Source organism: Xenia sp. Carnegie-2017, unplaced genomic scaffold, assembly GCF_021976095.1.
Source record: "Xenia sp. Carnegie-2017 unplaced genomic scaffold, XeniaSp_v1 HiC_scaffold_20, whole genome shotgun sequence".
Lineage (NCBI taxonomy): Eukaryota > Metazoa > Cnidaria > Anthozoa > Malacalcyonacea > Xeniidae > Xenia > Xenia sp. Carnegie-2017.
In genome coordinates this window covers 7,748,114-7,766,611 of record NW_025813483.1, presented here as the reverse complement: position 1 = coordinate 7,766,611, position 18,498 = coordinate 7,748,114, and the positions used below count along the sequence as shown (strand labels likewise).

The following is an 18,498-nucleotide window of genomic DNA, read 5'->3' as shown; positions in this document are numbered from 1 at the left end:
TATTCTGACTTACTCTGCAGCGAAAGTTGTGTTTGCAATTCAGTTAATGTATGTGCATATGCTTAGTGTGATGAAGCAATTAAACTTGCAATACCTTCGTATTGTTATTCCACATACTGCTTTTCACGAATAATAAAGAACTTAAAACGTTAAGACATTTAGCTTTATTATAGAGCAATACAATGGAAGGAGAACAAGAGAAGTTGACAATGCGCATACGATGATGTTTTTACAAAAAGTTGAAGTGGGTAAAATCGTATTTCGCGGCAAGACGATAAAACAATTCGCGCGTAACGATGGTGACATTTAATATTTATCTTTCAGTTCACGTTTCACGTGACGAATTTCAATATTGCTTCTGTGCTCCGATCAATGATCTAGTACCATTGAGCTCTATAAAACCTGGAGGGGCAAAGGGGCCTGGACCCCGTGGTCAAAAACATGGCGGTAATGGCGGATTTTGGTGGTCAAAACTTCCACTTTAAAATTTTTTTTCAATATTCACTCCCTCCTGATTTCCAATACTGTTTATATGAACGATAACAAGTGAAAAAAAAAAAAAATACCGACACATGCATCATGCTGAAGCAGCATTGCGTGAAAACACAGTACACACACATCAAAATAAAGAAAATCGACGGTAGAGAAACGCATATTTTGACTGTAACATTTAAGTTATTTTATGACATTTAACCTTTTAAAAGTGAAAATCAAACGGCATTAATAGACCTGTCAATCTCGTCGAACTTATACATTATTTCATGCTTCTGTGTGTTTGACTGTTTGTAAACAGTTTGGTGCAACTATGTTTCTTGCTCAAATGGATAAATCTGTGTAAAAATGCTTCTAAGGAAGCGATAAAATGTTTGCTTCAGTCCTACGACATAAGTCAACTGAAAATTTACCATGGATAAGTATCATAAGTGTATTGTCATTACCTGATAAATCTACTGAAAACTCATAAAGAAAATATGTTGAACTTGAAGAGCTACAAAAAAGAAAACAATTCAAAACACCATGATACTGTTGCTTGGTAATTTGTATTTTGTAAACAGCTTGGCAGAATCTTGGATCTATTACTGAACAGAACTACATTAATTTTCCATTAAAATTACAAACTTGGAAACTAAAGTGCATTGGTTTCTCTGACAAAAACCTCTGTCTATTGCTGCATGAAGGCAAAATAGTTATTTGACAGTGTAGGTGAAGAAATTTATCAAGTTCTATAGATATTATTGTGCATTACTTACAGTTTTTGGAATTGTGTATATATGTCAAGAACAAGATATAATTTTTCAAAATGCTAACCCCTTCGAGCAATACTACTCTTTTTCTTAAACAACACAGCTACCAATACTAATTATTTATATGTACAAACTAACATTTGGGAATCGATGATAAACAACTTGTTAAATCTTTGTATTTTACATCAAGCCTTTGAATTAGTTCCTTTTATCTCTTGGTAAAAATATTAATGAAAGACTTACAAATCAAGTTTCTCAAAAATAGTATTTTACAAAGAAACTAAATAATTGGAAAGGTCACATGTTGAAGACAGACTTCGCTTCTTTGACTAGGTTGCTTGACCATGAGCAAATTTAAATTTGTTTACAATTTGTTTAAAGAATTGTTTTTATTGATTTCTACTAATTCTTCATAAGACACAAAGAATTTCTCTCCCATCTATTTTTGCTTCTTCTATATTCAACTTCATTGTAATGCAATGCAATTCAATGTGAATTTGTGGATCACCTGGTATCATGCCAATTATGGATTTGATGAGATGAGACAATAATATGTTTAATTTTTCATGCATATTAATGATATAATCATAAGCTACTGTTGAACAAAAATTTCAAGGTAGAAACAAATCTTAGCACATTGTTCAACACACTACTTTTATGAATGTTTTATGCAGTGCGGTGTTTTGAAATCAAATGAAGATATGATCTTCGCACTTTGCTGGACAATTTAAGCAATCGTCTCAGGACCTGAAAAATCAGGTGACTCAGGGATTCGACCCATGACCTCTGCGGTGCCGGTGCAGTGCTCTGACCAACTGAGCTATGAAGTCACACAGTGGTGAGCAGGTCAATATGAATGTTTTGCATGGCACTGCATTCAATTACAACGCAACTCTATTGTAAACTTTCCCTTCATCTTTTCAAAAAAAATATGAACAAATTATGCCCCATTTTTGGGAGGTAAACTCAATTCAAATCAGGAGAGTTTAGCTTGATGCCTTGATCATGATACAAGATGGATGCAAAAACTCGATAAAAATTGACAGCTTCGCCACATCTGGCGAGCGATTAAGTGAAGAACAAACCAGACTGGACCAAAATAACTTTAAATTAAAACTTAGTAGTAGAAACACTCTTCAAGTATCGTGTTAAAAACAAAATAGTAAAACTAATACTGTGCTACTTACCGGAGTCAAGAAATGTTCCCTTTTCTGTCGCTATTTCAGCATCCGCAAACCACACAAGTTGGCAGTTTAATAAATAAAATTTTAAAAAAGTGTTTATGTTAGGAAAATAAATAGTTTTGAAATTTTCTATACTCGCAATTGTGGTGGTCAAATCAGAATGGGCGACAAAATTTTATTTCATGAGCCCGCGACTCTCCGCTGACTTTGACCACAAAATCCGCCATTTTTTGACCACACGGCCGCGCTAATAATTTATACTAATTTGTTGACGTTTCCCTCAGTTATTATAGAACTCAATGTCTAGTACCCATTCTACTAGATACCTGACTCAGCCAAATTTGTATAGTAATGAGGTTAGCACTATTTTCCACCCAGCAAACCGCCCTTTACTTTGAAATATAATATTTACACAATATAATATTTTTACAATCTAATATTTTACATATAATATTATATAACACAATCGAAAACGACATATTTTATGGTTTATATAACAAGTGGTTGCATGAAATTTATACTGCAACATTTATCTGTAAATATTTTCATATGTTGATATTAAAAACTGTATTAGAAAAATATAAAATTACTCGCCATCTCAAAACGGCCTAGCACCAGTGCATGCATGGTTTCCTTTTAGCTTTTGGTTCTTCCCATTAGCCGCCATCTTTAATATATTTCCGATTGTGTAAAATATTATATTTCAAAGTAAAGGGCGGTTTGCTGGGTGGAAAATAGTGCTAACCTATAGTAATGAGTGAGGCAATTTCTACGCGGCCGCCATTTGCAAGGTGGCAAAAAGCACAATGGCGGTGTCACAGTGATATGGGTATCCCCGTGTTTTGGTATCCCGTGCTTAAATCACTAGTGTTTTGGGCATCCACCGTGAGGATACCCAAAACACTAAGATATATGGCCGAAATAAATTAAGACCACGTAGCTTAAACGAAATTGGTATTTCTAAAAGGACATGTATGGAAGTAATGACCAGACATTATAAAGGTGAGATGAGCAGCTATTGCTAGCTAAAATATTATGTCTTTATTGGTATTTCATGGCATCTTGTTTGAATTACGTATGAAATGCTTCATAGATACCGTTGACATATAAATTTGTTGTTGTGATTTCCATTTTTTTTCATTCTGTATTGCGAAGTACATTGAACGTATACTTTTGAATAGACTTGTAATTTAACAGTTTTAGATTGTCTTGAGTTCATTCAAACATAAAATGATTTATTAAAACTGGGTAGTGTCAAAAACTGTCAACAATTACGCACATTTGTAACAATATCTTTTCTTGTGATATAATCAGACTTTTTTACCCCTCGAAGAATACAACATAACAAATGTTAAAACAAATTGCAATATAGTTAAAAGTACTAATAATTCAGAAGAAGAATCGACTTTCATTATCAGTCACATAACACACACTTAACCTGTTTTTACTTCTTTTGACCACAATGTGGATTACATTTCCATTTTATTTCTGCTTTTTTAAAAAATAGTTCTGGGACATCAAGGCAGTGTTTATGAAACCAGCTCTGACAACTGACACATTCAACCATGTCATCTTCCTCCCTGACATATGGAAGGCGACATCTGCAGTAAATTGGTATAAGAACCTTGTGTGATCTTTGTTCAGGGCTTGACATTCTTGGTACAGATGGAAACATATGCATTTTGCCTTTAGTAAAACAATTCCACAAGTGACTTCGGATATTCCTCCTTTTGAAAGTTATCTTGCTGGGATCCTGTCCATAACACAATGATGTAGCAAAAGCAATGGCAAATATACCACAGTCATATCCATTTGTCTGTTGGGTGACTGGCTCAATTGAGATTTCGATTACATTTTCTGACTGAAGGTATAGCAGACTAGCAATTGCTTTTTAACTGTGTTACTAATTCCTGAGTACATACTGTCATAGAGTTTAACAGCATTATTTTGGTTACAATGAATGTTACTAATGCATATCCAGTGATTTGCACCAGTGTGAAGAACTTGAATGAATTTACCTTTCATGACATCAAACTGTTGCACCATACCTAATGTTGTTGCTTGGAGGCCTTCCATGCTTGGGAATTGTTGCTTCAACAAATTTTGGGCCTTGCCAATGTGAATGTCTGTAAACAGACCATTTTTGATTATGACGTCTTCATCATTTTCATTTAATTGATAATTTGGTGTCTTCATCTTGCTTAGTAAACTCATCCGACTTCCTTTCCTTCACAATCTTGCACTCATCTTCTTCACATGGCTGCTTCCTTGTGTGATCATGCTTGAATTTCTTTGATGGTATGCTTGTTTTTGTTGGTTTGCATCTCTTGTTTTGCTTTTCCCAGTTCTTTTGAAGTTCCTGTACATGATATTGTCCTCCAAATTCTAGCTAGCTTTCAGCTTCACAATAAGACAATTTTAAAATGGCCTGACTGAGAAGTGTAAGAGCTTCAGGGAGATAACTTTGGTAATGAAGTCTATTCCAGAAGATGGAAACCATGCAAAGAAGTTTACTTAGAATAAGGTCAGATTGCTTCTCAGTAAATCCTCCAAAAAGACATTTACTGATAGGTCTCTCTTTTTAGGTTTGGAGCACTCTTGCTGAAACCTGATTTGAAAACTTCACAACGCCAGCATTTTCTTGCATTCTAATTTGTTTATTAAATCATTCTTAATGCATGAAAGGTGTAATAGGGCACTTTTTCCATACTTTTATTTTTCATCAAATTTTTGTAGGCCTGTTTGCTCAAGACATTGATTCTTGGTTGTTTGCGTCTGCTGTTTTTTTTCTTTTGTGCTTTTTCTTTCATCTTTTCTTCCATCATTCCTTCTTCTATCATCTTTTCTTCTATTATCTTCTTCTATCATCTCTTCCTCTATCATCTTTTTTTTTCTTTCTTGATTTCTTCTGTGCTTGCTTCTTTCTTTTTCTCCTCATTTTCCTTCTTTCTTATCTTCCATCCTTCCTTCTTCTTCCTTTCTTTTCTTCATTTTCTTTCCTTCTTTTCTTCTTTCTTCATTTCCTTCAACTCTTCCATCTTCTTTCTTCTTTAATTCCATTTTCAATTTCTTTCCACCTCTTCTTTTTCTTCATTCTTTATTTCTTCTTCATCCAGTTTTCTTCATCAAACTCTTCCAGTTTCTTTTCCATTCTCTTCCCTTTTTGTCAGTTTCTTCTGTTTTCAACCTTTGTGTAATTTTCTTCTACCTGTGCACAAACAGCAGAAGTTGTTTGGTTTGTGAGCTTTTTATTGTACTCCTGTTTGTAGAGCTTCAGGTTTTTAATTGATTGCTGTCTTCCAGCTTTGTTTGTTAATGGATTTAACAACCTGCCAACACCCCTATTTACATCAACCTCCATAACTTTATACAGGCCATTCCATTGATCTTCCAGTTTATGCCCTTTCTTTGTTTTCTGGCATGTTACGAAGCAAGACAGTATCTCCATCCTTGATTTGGCATACAGGTTTACCCTTTTTCTGATACTATGCTTGTTGTTTTTCTGGGCTTTTTGATGTTGGAGTCAACAATGGGAATATGTTATCCCTCATTTGAGACATTTGCTCATGTTTTTTTCTATGGCTACTTCACTGTTCACAACCTGCATCAGCTCTGCAATGTCATTTTCCTCAGTGAGGTCTGTCTCACATTTCTCAGCTTCAAAGGGAAATCTTGGATTTCTTCCAAACATTAAATAGAATGGACTGTATTTAGTGGTAGCAGAGTGATTTGTATTAATTGCGAAGAGTGCTCCTTCTATATATTCATCCCATATGTCGGTTTTACTATCCATAACTTTCTTGAGAGTTCTTAATAGAAAAATAACAGAATTGGTCTATAAGAATACAAGTTAAGTATACATGTTAATTTAAAAATACTTTTAATCGTCTCATTAGTTCTTTCATCTTGGCCATTTGATTGAGGGTGGTATGCTGAAGTAATGCGATGATGGATTTTAAAAACTGTGGATAATTCCTCATTCACCTAAAACATATATTTTTAAGTAAACAAGCTAACCAATGTCATTCTCAATAATTAAAAAGAGTTTGTTATTGTAAGAAGTAACAGAATTTTGGTAAATCAAATTTACTGTTGATTTTTCAGGAAATAAGTCCTAAATGTAAACCTTTTATAGCCCTTTTAGAGTGTTAATCACACTCACCAGACAGATCCATGAAAGTAATAAGAGTACTAGTCAATTATTGAAAATATATTAGCTAATAACTATTGTATTTCATTACCTGGTTCACAAACTCTCGTCCTTGGTCTGTAATAATGTGGGCAGGAGAACCATGTCTGCAGAAAGTGGAATAGAGACCTTTGGCCACACTGGTAGCTGTTTTATCTGGAATTGGAATTGCCTCGACATATTTTGTGAAATAGTCTGTTTGTGCCAATAGGAATTTGTTTCCCTTTTGATTTTGTATGTGCATCAATGAGATCAATACCAATCAGGTACCATACTCGAGGAACCACTTTGACTGAGTGAAGAACGTCACACGTACTTTTTCTGCTGCATTACGCTGACATCTACCATTGTTTTATCTAGGAAAACATCAAAGATTTGTAAAATATGATTGTCATTTTAAAATTTTCATGTTATTACTGTTGCACTTGTTAATATATTTTCATTACATTTATAACATTCTTCAATTTGGTTATTTTGTAATAGATTTATAGTTTACAATTTCAACTGTGTCTTTGTAACAATCTGGCCAATAATATCCATCTCGTATCTTCTTGAAGGTATTGTCTCTTCCACTGTGGTGCGTAAGTTGCCGAATGGCATTCTTCGAAAACCCTGACTTTTGATCTTTATAACTAAGCGTTTAACTGTGCCTGCTTTTGTCTTCTCCAAGTACAACAACGAGTCTAATTTTTTATCGTATTCAAATTTTTTTGAAAATTTGCGCAAAACAAGTTTGTCTTGCTTGGTAAAACACTCGGGATACACGGAATGTTTAACATACTAAAGTAGATTTTTATATTTTGTTGGATCCATCACGAATTTTGAAATACTGAAATTTGGTTTTGTTTCGCAAAATTGTGTTGTTCCCGCTAAGTCAGGAAATCCTTTAATCCACAGTAGGGAAACCCTGAAACAAGCGTAGGAATGGGAACAAGTATAGGGAAACCCATATCACTAGTGATTTGTGAACCCTGAGTGGAACCCATCTATTAACAATATGACTGCATCGTTGTAAAAATGCGCTTATTTTCACTATTTACAATAAACCATTAATTATTTTTTTTTAGGATTTACATTTCCTTGATTGTGGTGTAGATGTTCATCGAAGTCGACTAGATTCCTTGAAATAAAACAAGCTTCGTAGATTGCTGGCGAACACCAATTTTGTTTTGTGGAGAATATCTTTATTATATTGCTTACCATAGGTCGAAAGTCGTAAATTGATGTATTTTCAATGATCTGTTTGATAAGCTGTGATGAATGTAGATCTTCAGTTATTGCTTCGTGATCAACATCATGCTCGTTGAGTTCAGGAAACAAGCTCTTTTCTGCAAGCTCTTGGTTAATAAGATGAACCATTATAGTCTTCAAGTTTCTCCTGCTGGAAATTTTTGTTTTGAACGAGTTTCATGAATGAGGACTTGAAAAGCTCTTTCAGATGCAAATATTATTTTGGTCACACCATTAGAAGGAGAACAAGACCACCACGATTCTTCAAACTGATTAAAGATAAAGATGTAGTAGTTTGGAAGTGTGAATAATTATGATCATGAACTGATGATGATTTTTTTGACTTAAGCAAAAGAGCTCTTGCACATTCAGTACAGGTGATTCTATTGATTATCTTTTTTACAACAAACCCAGCAATATATCCAAGTATTGCTTCTTTGTATGATGACAGTGAACATGATTCTAATCCAGAAACTAAACTACTGACATATTGTGTGTCCTTTGGTGTCATCTCTTCTACTTCAAAGGCTGGAGCATTTCTTTTATTCCATTTTAATGAAAAAATAGAACCAGCAGATTCATTTTCGAAAGTCAAACAGTTTGCATGCTTGGAACCAATGATGGAATTTCTTAAAAGAATTTTTCGTAGACTGGACTTAAATTGTACAATATCTGGATTTTTGTTGAAGCCATTCTTACCACGTATTCATGCAAACAGCAGCTCAAGGTGGTCTTGGGACATTTTGTATGTCAGAATGTATTTGAAAGGATCATGTTCCCTTGTAAGGAGAATGTGAGCCAACTCTTTAATGCTCGATGCTGCTACTACAAAACCGAGAACAAATGTTTTTCTTCTATGTTTGATCAGAGGAACACCAGAGTTTGTTTTAAGGGGAAAAAAGGTATTCAATTGACTTTTCCAAAGTTTTTTTCCATGTGTTGTGATCACATAAAAAAAGTGGTTTTTTAAAACATTTGCCAAATGGACTTCGTATGTTTAATATGTCAAAAAAGTTGATCAACAATCCTTATGAGTTCTATTGTTGCACTCGCATCACTAAGAGCTGGATGACCAGAAAGCATCAGGTATTCAATGGCATCTGCAACTGAACTGCTGAATGTTTGTGCTGCAACTTTCACATTCATCTTGTGCCTATGGAACTCAATGTGCCCCGTGGACAGCTTATTTGCAAATTTTAACCCTTCTCCCTCTTGAACTTTATGCAGCACTTCAATATGCTCCCATTTGATCAAACTACCTTCACTCGAAACCAGTACTTTAAGATCGGACAATGCATTTCTTGCCAGTTTTAGCATGTGACAAGCATCAGGAACAAAAAACAGTGGGTGTTCATATGACTCATAGTTAAAAGAGTATTTAATGTCAGACAAATTTGATCAAACTCACAACCAAGGGCTTTCATGAAATAAAAATTGGTGGCAGTATCGTCACAAGTCACACTGTAAATATTTAGCCCATGTGAAGATGCTAAGCGAAACGATTTGCTAACCAGTGCACTCAAATTTGAAGAATTTATTCCACTTCATAACACGTAACCAATAGGACATTTCCAATGTCCTCGTAAAATAACTAACATAAACACAAAGCTTCAGTAGCAACCTTGTCTGGATCAAAGCAACAACATCCGCACCAAAATTGACAATTCATAATTTCCTTTACTTCTGTTGTAAACAACCCCTGACTTGATGTACATACCATCAAAAAGAAGAGCGCAGTCCCTATACTCCGGATTATTTCTTGCTTTCTTGTAGAAATGAAAACACATCATCAAAACCCTGGTTCACAGTTTACACTGGAAGTCCAGTTTCAGATAGCGCTTGGACAGCAATGTAAAATCGTGCGTACAAAATGTACGCTCGTGGAGTAAAATTAAGTGTTAACGCAAACTTTTTAACTTCGTCTGAGTATCGACGGCCTGTAGCACGATTTTTGTTCTTTAGGTCTGATTTTAAAATTTCCCCACCTACTCCTGAAAGGTTGTTATCGAGAATTGAAGCTGCGTCTGACGAAATAAATTTCTCTTTTCAAGCTTTTCCCAAACTACTTAGCGACTGAATTTTCGTTTCCTTACGTCGTAACTTTTGCTTAAGAGTTTTTATTTTTCTTCGCAATTTTTCCTGGGACTACTTGCTACAGCATTTTGCGTTGGTATTGTCTCTTCTATTAGACTTTCCTCGAGCAAATCTATTTTAACTTTTCAGCGCTTGGTGATGATGTTTCTGTCTCTCTTCTAGCAGGGCTTTCTTTTTGACTTTTAGATAGTAGTCTCTCGGAAAAGCGAACACTGAACTTTAACTTGCGTTTATAGGCATTTTCAGTGTTATAATCATCGTGCAAAAATGATCGCTGCAAAAGCTGCTTGCGTTTGGGGTAAAGTTTTTCGTTTCATAGCAATGACCCATCTTTTACAGAGGTCCTTATTTTCAATGGGAATTTGTGAGAAGCTATGTTACTCTCTTTTGAAAAGCGATTTGTACATCCATACGCGGCGCACGATTTGACCATGAAAAATCGAAAATTGCGCTTGCAGCTAAAATGTGCTTCTTGAGCGTTGTTTTAGAGTTGAGGATGTTATACCTGTGTTTGTTTTTAATATTGATTTTTCAACGTTTTCAACCATATATTTGAGTCAGTTTGACATGTAAACTATACTACCGTATATTGCGTGTTATGTTTTGCCACCTTTCAAGATGGCGCCCGCGAATAAAATTTGCCTCACCGTGACAACGCAGTTAGATATCTAGATGATTGGGTATAAGTCATTGGCTCCGATCTCTCGATTTAGCTGCAAGTTTTCCCCAAAACATCGCCATCGTGGACTAAGAATGGCTACGATATGCGGAGTATTATGTCTGATGCTAAGAAGCATGAAAATCTAAATCGCATTTGACTGCATTTAAAACATGGAAAACGTGGAGCTAGTGAACAAATTGATTGTCTTATGTCCTTCTAGAAGAAATGAGATTCAGCGTCATAATGAGGAGGTAAGACAAAATCAGAAATTTTAAAACTGTTACTGAGGCCGTGCTGTATTTGTCAAAGCAAGAGTTGCCATTTAGAGGTCATGAGTCGAAGGTAGCTTGAACAAAGGTAATTATAGAGTTTGCTCGAATGTTTTGCTAAGTTTGATTCTGTATTTGAGCGTCGACTGCACAGTAGACTAGCAGAATCTGATATAGTTGGTGACAGAAGATTTACTGGAGTCTCCCCAGAAATTCAAAATGGTCTTAGCTGTCTTGATTCAATTATTGAAGATGAAATCAGAAATAAATAGATTGCACATTTATAGTATTCAGGTTGATGAAGCATCTGATGTCTCACAAAAGAGCAGCTAAGTTATTGCTCGGTTTGACAAAGCAAGTGAAATTATGGAGAGCAATTAGGATTTGTGGATGTAAGTATGAACAGAAATGCCACAGTATCACAAGTTGTCAAAGATAAACTTAGTGAGTATTCTAATATAAAAGAAAAACTGGTTTTACAAACATATGATGAATTGCTTCGTGTCTGGCCATATCAATGGTGTTCAAGCATTGGTTGACAAAATATCCTTTTGCTCATTTTGTTCATTGTGCAGCTCATAGATTGAACCTGGCCTATGCCAGTCAGCCTCATCAATTTCTCCTGTTAAAATCTTTTTTATTAATATAGCTACATTCAGCACATTTACAAACAATGCCCCAAAAAGAAAAGCTTTTCTCACATCTAACAACCTTGAGTTTCCTGCCCCTGGTGAAACAAGATGGTATTATCGCTCTAGATTAATCAATGTATTGCACAAAAACTATGAAAAACTTTTAGATATTTTTGAGGGTACTTGAACAACCAGCTGGGTGGGATGATAAGTCATTAAGTAAAATAAGTGGCTTACTGCATTATCTTGATAGCTTTCTCTTTTGTTTTCTAGTGTGTGTTTTTTACAGGATTTTAGAACAGTCCACAATTTTGTATTCCATTCTTCAAAATAGGAAACCCATTTTAACTATGGCATAAGCAAGATTGACAATTTCAAGCAGTTTATTGTGTCACTTCGCACAGATCAAGCTTTCACCGAGTTTTACCAAACTGCACTAGAAAAAGTAGGCCCACCAGCAACCAGAGCAGATAGTAGATACAATTACAAACAGCTTTATTTTGAGATTATTGATTCCATTAAAGGCATGTTAAGTGAACGATTTCAAGATATTAATCAGTTCGAGTTTTAGACCTTGTAAATCCTAAACTATTTACTACATGGAAGGGCATAGTTCCACAGGAGAAGATCAATCTTCTCAAAGATAAGTATAGTCCTCTTTTGACATCCAAACTTTGGAGAGTCAACTTTCCTTCATTTACAACGACAAGGACTTTCACAAAGAGTGCAGTAATGACGTTCTTAAATACATCTTCAAATTTAATCTCAGTCGAGTTTAGGTCAAGTGGTAAATTTGTTAAAATTGAATGGTGTGTTGGCAGTGGCAAGTGCTTCAGTAGAGAGGTCGTTTTCTTGCTTAAAAGGGTAAAAGCTATTTAAGAAATAGAATGGGTCAAGGTCGGCTTAGCTCTTTGTGTAGAATATCTATTCACAAAGATATCATTGAAAAGAAAGAGGAATCAGAGGTGTTGCATAACGAGGTGGTTGAAAATTTGTAGAAAAACCAGGAGGCTGGCCTTTCTTTATAAATGATGAGTATAGTATGTGTTTTGATATTTGTTCGTATAATACATGGTACTTCATTGAGAAAATTAAGCATAACTTTAAAGAATAAAGCCCCTGTCTACTTGCCCCAATCTAAAGAAGTTTAAACTAACAAGTAGAATGCTAAGAAAAATCTCTCTCTATGCACTTTAGAAGTGTCGTATACTATATTATTTTTGTGCTAATACAAATTTCTTCTGTTTATGCAAGGGCAGTGATGAGTAAATTATGTTTTAGGGACAATTGTCTCCTGCGTAACGTTTCTCTGAGCCACCTTTAGTACCTTTTAACTAGTTGCAGTTTCAACGATTGCCACATTAAGAATGCAGCTAACAAAATGGGTTTTATAAATTATTGTACAACAAATAATTCGCCCTCGAAATCGCAGGAAATGCTGTTTCCAAGGCTCTGGATTTCAAATTTTCCGGGGAGCATGCCCCGGACCCCTAGTGGGGTCGCCTCCGGCGCGAGATGGATGGCGGAGAGACTATTTTCCTAGCTACGCCACTGACTATATTGCACACCAAATAGACTCTTCTGGTTCATTTTAAGCAGGATAGGAATCATGTCAAGGTAAAATAATGCTATCCATTGTGATAATTTATCAACAAGTTCATTTTCATTCCAAGATGTATTCTAGTTCTATATAAATCTATTTTATAAAGCTTATTTGTCTACATCGCTGTTTTATAACTTTTCCATATCTGCTCGTTAATCTCACCTTATGGTGAGCATGCATATCTCTGTGCTATAATTTGTGCCAAATTTAGACCTACAAACCGTAGTAATGTTGTAAATATTGTGGTTTGTTCGCATACGGATTTTCCTTAAATCACGGAAATTATGCAGGGCTTTCCTGAGTATTTCAATACTCAAGAAAAAGATAGTTCCACATGGTTGCAATAACGAATTAAAAATTTTCTTTACTCTTCACTCACTTTTCAGCTTTTCAAAACGGTAGAATTGTCCATCAATAGTCAGCCAAAGGAAATCATTTCAAAAGACTGCAAGTTTTACAAAATTTTCAAATAAAAAATAAAATTCATTTACTTTTTAGTGGAATGAATGGATACCAATTATTTTGTAAAGAAGAAGCTTCTAACGATGGTGAGAATAGCTACGTACACAAAGTTGTCTCTATTAACATTATGCACATTTTTATTCTTTTTTTAGACTCCTTAAAGTCTTTGTCATTTCACGCTAGAAATGTTGAATTGGGACAACGATGGCGCTGCGTGGATAAAAGCCAACGAGAAGGCTATATAAATAGGGCAAAGACAGATTGCTCTGTTTTAGACCACGAAACGCGCAAGAAACGAGAGTTGAAAAAATTTTGAAGAAGGTATATTGAATGGGTCAAAATAAACGCACAAAATTATTTTGTGATCAGTTCAATTTTTATTAATGCTATCGGTGCTATTGTTTAGTTGGATGCTTTGAAAGGAATGAACATTGATTACTTTTTCGTGGCTGCCGTGGAATCTGGTGTTGAAGTGCATGGCTCAAAGTATGATAAAATTCATTTCCAGGGAGGGGGGTTAAAATTCTTATTTTTGTAAAAGTTCTTTTTGTTGTGGAAAATGTGTTAAATGCATCAATTATAGTCATTTGATGAAAATTTTGAAATATGATAAAATTCATTTTCAGGGGGTGTGGAATTCCTATTTTGTTAAGTTCTTTTTGTTATGGAAAATCTGTTCAAATGCATAAGTTACAGTGTTTTGATGAAAATTTTGAAATATGATAAAATTCATTTTCAGGGTGGATTTCCTATTTTTGTAAAAGTTCTTTTTGTTGTGGAAAATATGTTGAAATGCATAAATTTTGTCTTTTGATGAAAATTTTAAAAAACAATAAAATTCATTTTCAGGGGGTGGAATTCCTATTTTTGTATAAGTTCTTTTTGTTGTGGAAAATGTGTTCAAATGCATAAGTTATAGTGTTTTGATTAAAATTTTGAAATATGATGAAATTCAATTTCAGGGGTTGGAATTCCTATTTTTGTAAAAGTTCTTTTGTTGTGGAAAATATGTTGAAAGCATAAATTTTGTCTTTTGATGAAAATTTTAAAATATGATAAAAGTAATTTTCAGGGGCTTTAATTCCTATTTTTGTAAAAGTTCTTTTTGTTGTGGAAAATATGATAAAATTCATTTTCAGGGGTGGAATTCTTATTTTGTAAAAGTTCTTTTGTGTGAAAAATATGTTGAAATGCATAAATTTTGTCTTTTGATGAAAATTTTGAAATATGATAAAATTAATTTTCAGGGGGTTGAATTCCTATTTTTGTAAAAGTTCTTTTTGTTGTGGAAAATATGATAAAATTCATTTTCAGGAATTGTAAATGTGTTCAAATGCATAAGTTATAATGTTTTGAAGAAAATTTTCAAAAATGATAAAATTCATTTTCAGGGGTGGATTCTCTATTTTGTAAAAGTTCTTTTTTTTATGGAAAATCTGTTCAAATGCATAAATTATAGTCTTTTGATGAAAATTTTGAAATACGATAAAAAAATTGGATTAACAATTTTATTTAGAATTAATTGCCTTAATAAAATTGAAAACAAAAACTTAAAAAATAGACGCTTTTATTAAAAGTTAGTGTCTTAAAAAATACCTATAAAAGTTCAAAATATTCTAATAACATTAAAATCATGAATTGTGCACAATTTTACGAAAATGTAAGACTAAATTTTTTTCGAAATTGCTCGGTTTTAATAAATTTACAATAAAAGGAATGAAATAGTTTAAAAACTAGCATTTATTATAAAAACTCTCTTCTTTTTAAAATAAGTGATATTATTGCAGAATAATATAATAACGTTAAAATAATGATTTTTTAACAACTTTAACCAAAAAATTGTATTAGCATTTTTATTTAGAATTAATTGCCTTAATAAAATTGAAGACAAAACTTAAAAATTGAGGCTTTTATTAAAAAATTAGTGTCTTAAAAATACCTATAAAGTTCATATTGTAATAACATTAAAATCATGAATTGTGCACAATTTACGAAAAGCGTAAGACTAGAACTTTTTTTTTGAAATTGCTTGGTTTTAATAAATTTACAATAAAAAGGATGAAAAAGTTAAAACTAGCATTTTATTAAAAAATACTATTGTTTTAAAAATAAGTGATGTTATAACAAAAAAATCTAATCACGTTAAAACAATGATTTTTGAACAACTTTAACAAAAAAATTGGATTAACATTTTTTATTTAGAATTATTTGCCTTAATAAAGGTGAAGACAAAAACTTAAAAAATTGAGGCTTTTATTAAAAAAACTTAGTGTCTTAAAAAATACCTATAAAAGTTCAAAATATTCTAATAACATTAAAATTATGTATTGTGCACAATTTTACGAAAAATGTAAGACTCTGCACAACGAAAACAAGTCTTACATATCTCAAACGTGTTTTTGACAAAAACAACTATAACTCTGACTTTATCAAACGCAACACTTACAAACCCAACGAACCCAACGAAACGAAGAACTCAGTAACAACAGCAACGATACCTTACCTCAAAGGTACGTCTGAGACTATCTCGCGTATCTTACGACCATACAACATACGTGTCGCACATAAACCAATCACAACGTTACGACAAGTACTAACGAACATAAAAGACAGAGAGCAACTCAACGAATGACAAGGTGCAGTTTACAAACTAAATTGCTCCGACTGCCACGCCTCCTAAATCGGGAAACTGGCAGGAACTTAAACATAAGACTTACTGAACACAAACGAGCTACAAAGAAACAAGACAAAGCTAATCACATTGCCGAACATCACCGAATCATAAAGCACAACATTGACTCTGACTATTTGCGCAGCATCCATATGTAAAACGGTTATTAAAAGAAGTATTCGAGTCAAACCAGCTCTTCCACGTTATACCTGTGTATGGGATGTGGACTTAGTTCTGAAACGGTTGAAGATTCTAGAGTGAAGTACCCAACTATCCCTGAAACTAAACTTGTCATATTACTTGGACTTCTTTCAGGACAACGATGTCAAACTTTGCATAATTTTCGTTTGGATAATATCGTTTGTAATGACAGTACATGCGTTTTCATGCTCACCAATCTCTTAAAGACGTCTGCTCCAAGCCGTCACTTATCGCATTTAGAATTTCTGGATTTTCCCAACGATCCTGATTTATGTGTGGTTAGTTGTTTGAAAGTTTATTGGCGAAAAATAGAGACACATCATGGAGGATGCTCTCAGCTATTTCTTAGTCTTCACAAACCATTCAAGCCTGTTTCACGTGATACAATTTCGAGATGGATGAAGTCGGTTTTGAATTAGCTGGAATCGACACGGCAATTTTCAAGGCACATAGCACGAGAGTTACTGCTAGCACGAGAGTTGCTGCTGTATCCTGTGCCAAGGCCAAGGGACTGCCTATTGACGTTATCATGAAAGCTGCCACATGGCATTCTAGATCCACATTTGCTAAGTATTATAACAAACTCATTATTACTGAAAACTTTGGTGGAAAACATTTGGAAACCAGTGCCATGAATAATTGTGGCACATGTGTAGTTGCATAGACTTTACAACTGTTGGGCTTTAATAACCTTGTTTTGTTTTATACTGTACTGGTACAAACAGATATAATGTATTAGATATTTAGCTATCCATGCGCTTACTGAATCATGGCCACAGCTTTCAAATCTCATGTGACTTCGTCACGACGTCACCAGTGACGAAATATAATTTAAATTAAAGGAAATACCTGTAAGTTTAAGTTTAAGTATGATTTTATGAGTCGCAGGTGGGAGTGGAGTCATATGCCCAACCCATTGTAAGGTTATTTGGCCCACCCAGGTACATTGTTGGTGGCCATCTCTTCAGTCTTTCAATTCTGATGTGACTCCGCACTCCCAACGGCGACTCATAAAATCATACTTAAACTTCAACTTACAGGTAAGTCTTGTTTAATTTAAATTATGTTTAGTTCAATGAAGCTGTCGCATAAATTATACAGCTTTATTCCAAACTAAATCACTTTGCAAGTTTGAGTGGCAAATACATGACTGGAAAAGATTCTACGATTTGCAAAATGAGTTATGCGAAAGCTCAAACGAATGTGATGTATGCAGGAGCAAGCTTTTCTTAAATATCGCATAGACCTATACGATATGTATGAACCTATGACGTAGGGTACATGTCTTGAAAAAGCCATTTACTCTCTAAAGAACAAATGAATTATTTCACATAGCAATTCACAATACATAATTGTACAATGATACAACAGCATTGCATGCAAAATTGTATTTGTAATTTATAACGCTCAGATAGTTCAGTAAATTAAAATTGTCGACAAATTCAGCGGCAACATTTCTAAAATTCCCTATTGTCCTACCATTGATACCATTTTTTTTCTTTAAATTTATGTGCTAATGCACGGGCATTTCTTGAATACTGATTGGCTTGATCCCGCATATGCTGCGTCTTGAGATCTAAGTCTTCTAGTTTTTCCCCACGCTCTTTTACCGCCTAAAGGACAAAATAAAATAACAACAATGTGGGAAAATATTGTTAGATTACTCAACAAGAACTGATAAAAGCAAGGCAGATCTAGATAAACATATGATTGCCACGTGATCGATGATCTATTAACTAAAGTAATATCACAGTATGGAAACAAACAGTAGTCCCACCCAAATTTTCGGGTAGTGCATATCTTATTAAGCATGTGATTAGCATAGTAGCAGCCAGTAAATTGCATTTTCTGACTAATAGGAGCACTTAGTAGCATGCTGGTGTCAGCCAGTAATATAATTGAATATACAGCACCAAGTTGCACAGTGGAGTGAGACTACTGTTTGTTTGTATACTGTGGTAACATTAACTTTAAACACTTTAAACACTTCCACTCAAACTCAGCCTGCTCATGATGAGTCTACTATGTAGTTAAATGCCTCAAAATGTTGTTCGATGT

General features: G+C 34.1%; 1 protein-coding gene and 1 long non-coding RNA gene across 2 annotated transcripts in view; one reads left to right on the top strand and one right to left on the bottom strand.

The window, feature by feature from the left end:
- Positions 1–13,035: 13,035 nt before the first annotated feature.
- LOC124440964 lies at positions 13,036–14,120 on the top strand. Its single transcript, XR_006946831.1, has 4 exons — positions 13,036–13,120; positions 13,605–13,654; positions 13,721–13,889; positions 13,975–14,120. It is a non-coding gene; the product is annotated as an uncharacterized LOC124440964 (long non-coding RNA).
- Positions 14,121–17,738: 3,618 nt separating this feature from the next.
- Positions 17,739–18,498, bottom strand: part of LOC124440962 (syntaxin-binding protein 5-like) — a 79,483-nt gene continuing 78,723 nt past the window's right edge. Inside the window, exon 27 of the mRNA XM_046991387.1 lies at positions 17,739–18,053. Within this exon, the coding sequence (XP_046847343.1) occupies positions 17,916–18,053 (138 nt within the window). The 3' untranslated portion in view covers positions 17,739–17,915. The remainder of the gene's footprint in view (positions 18,054–18,498) is intronic.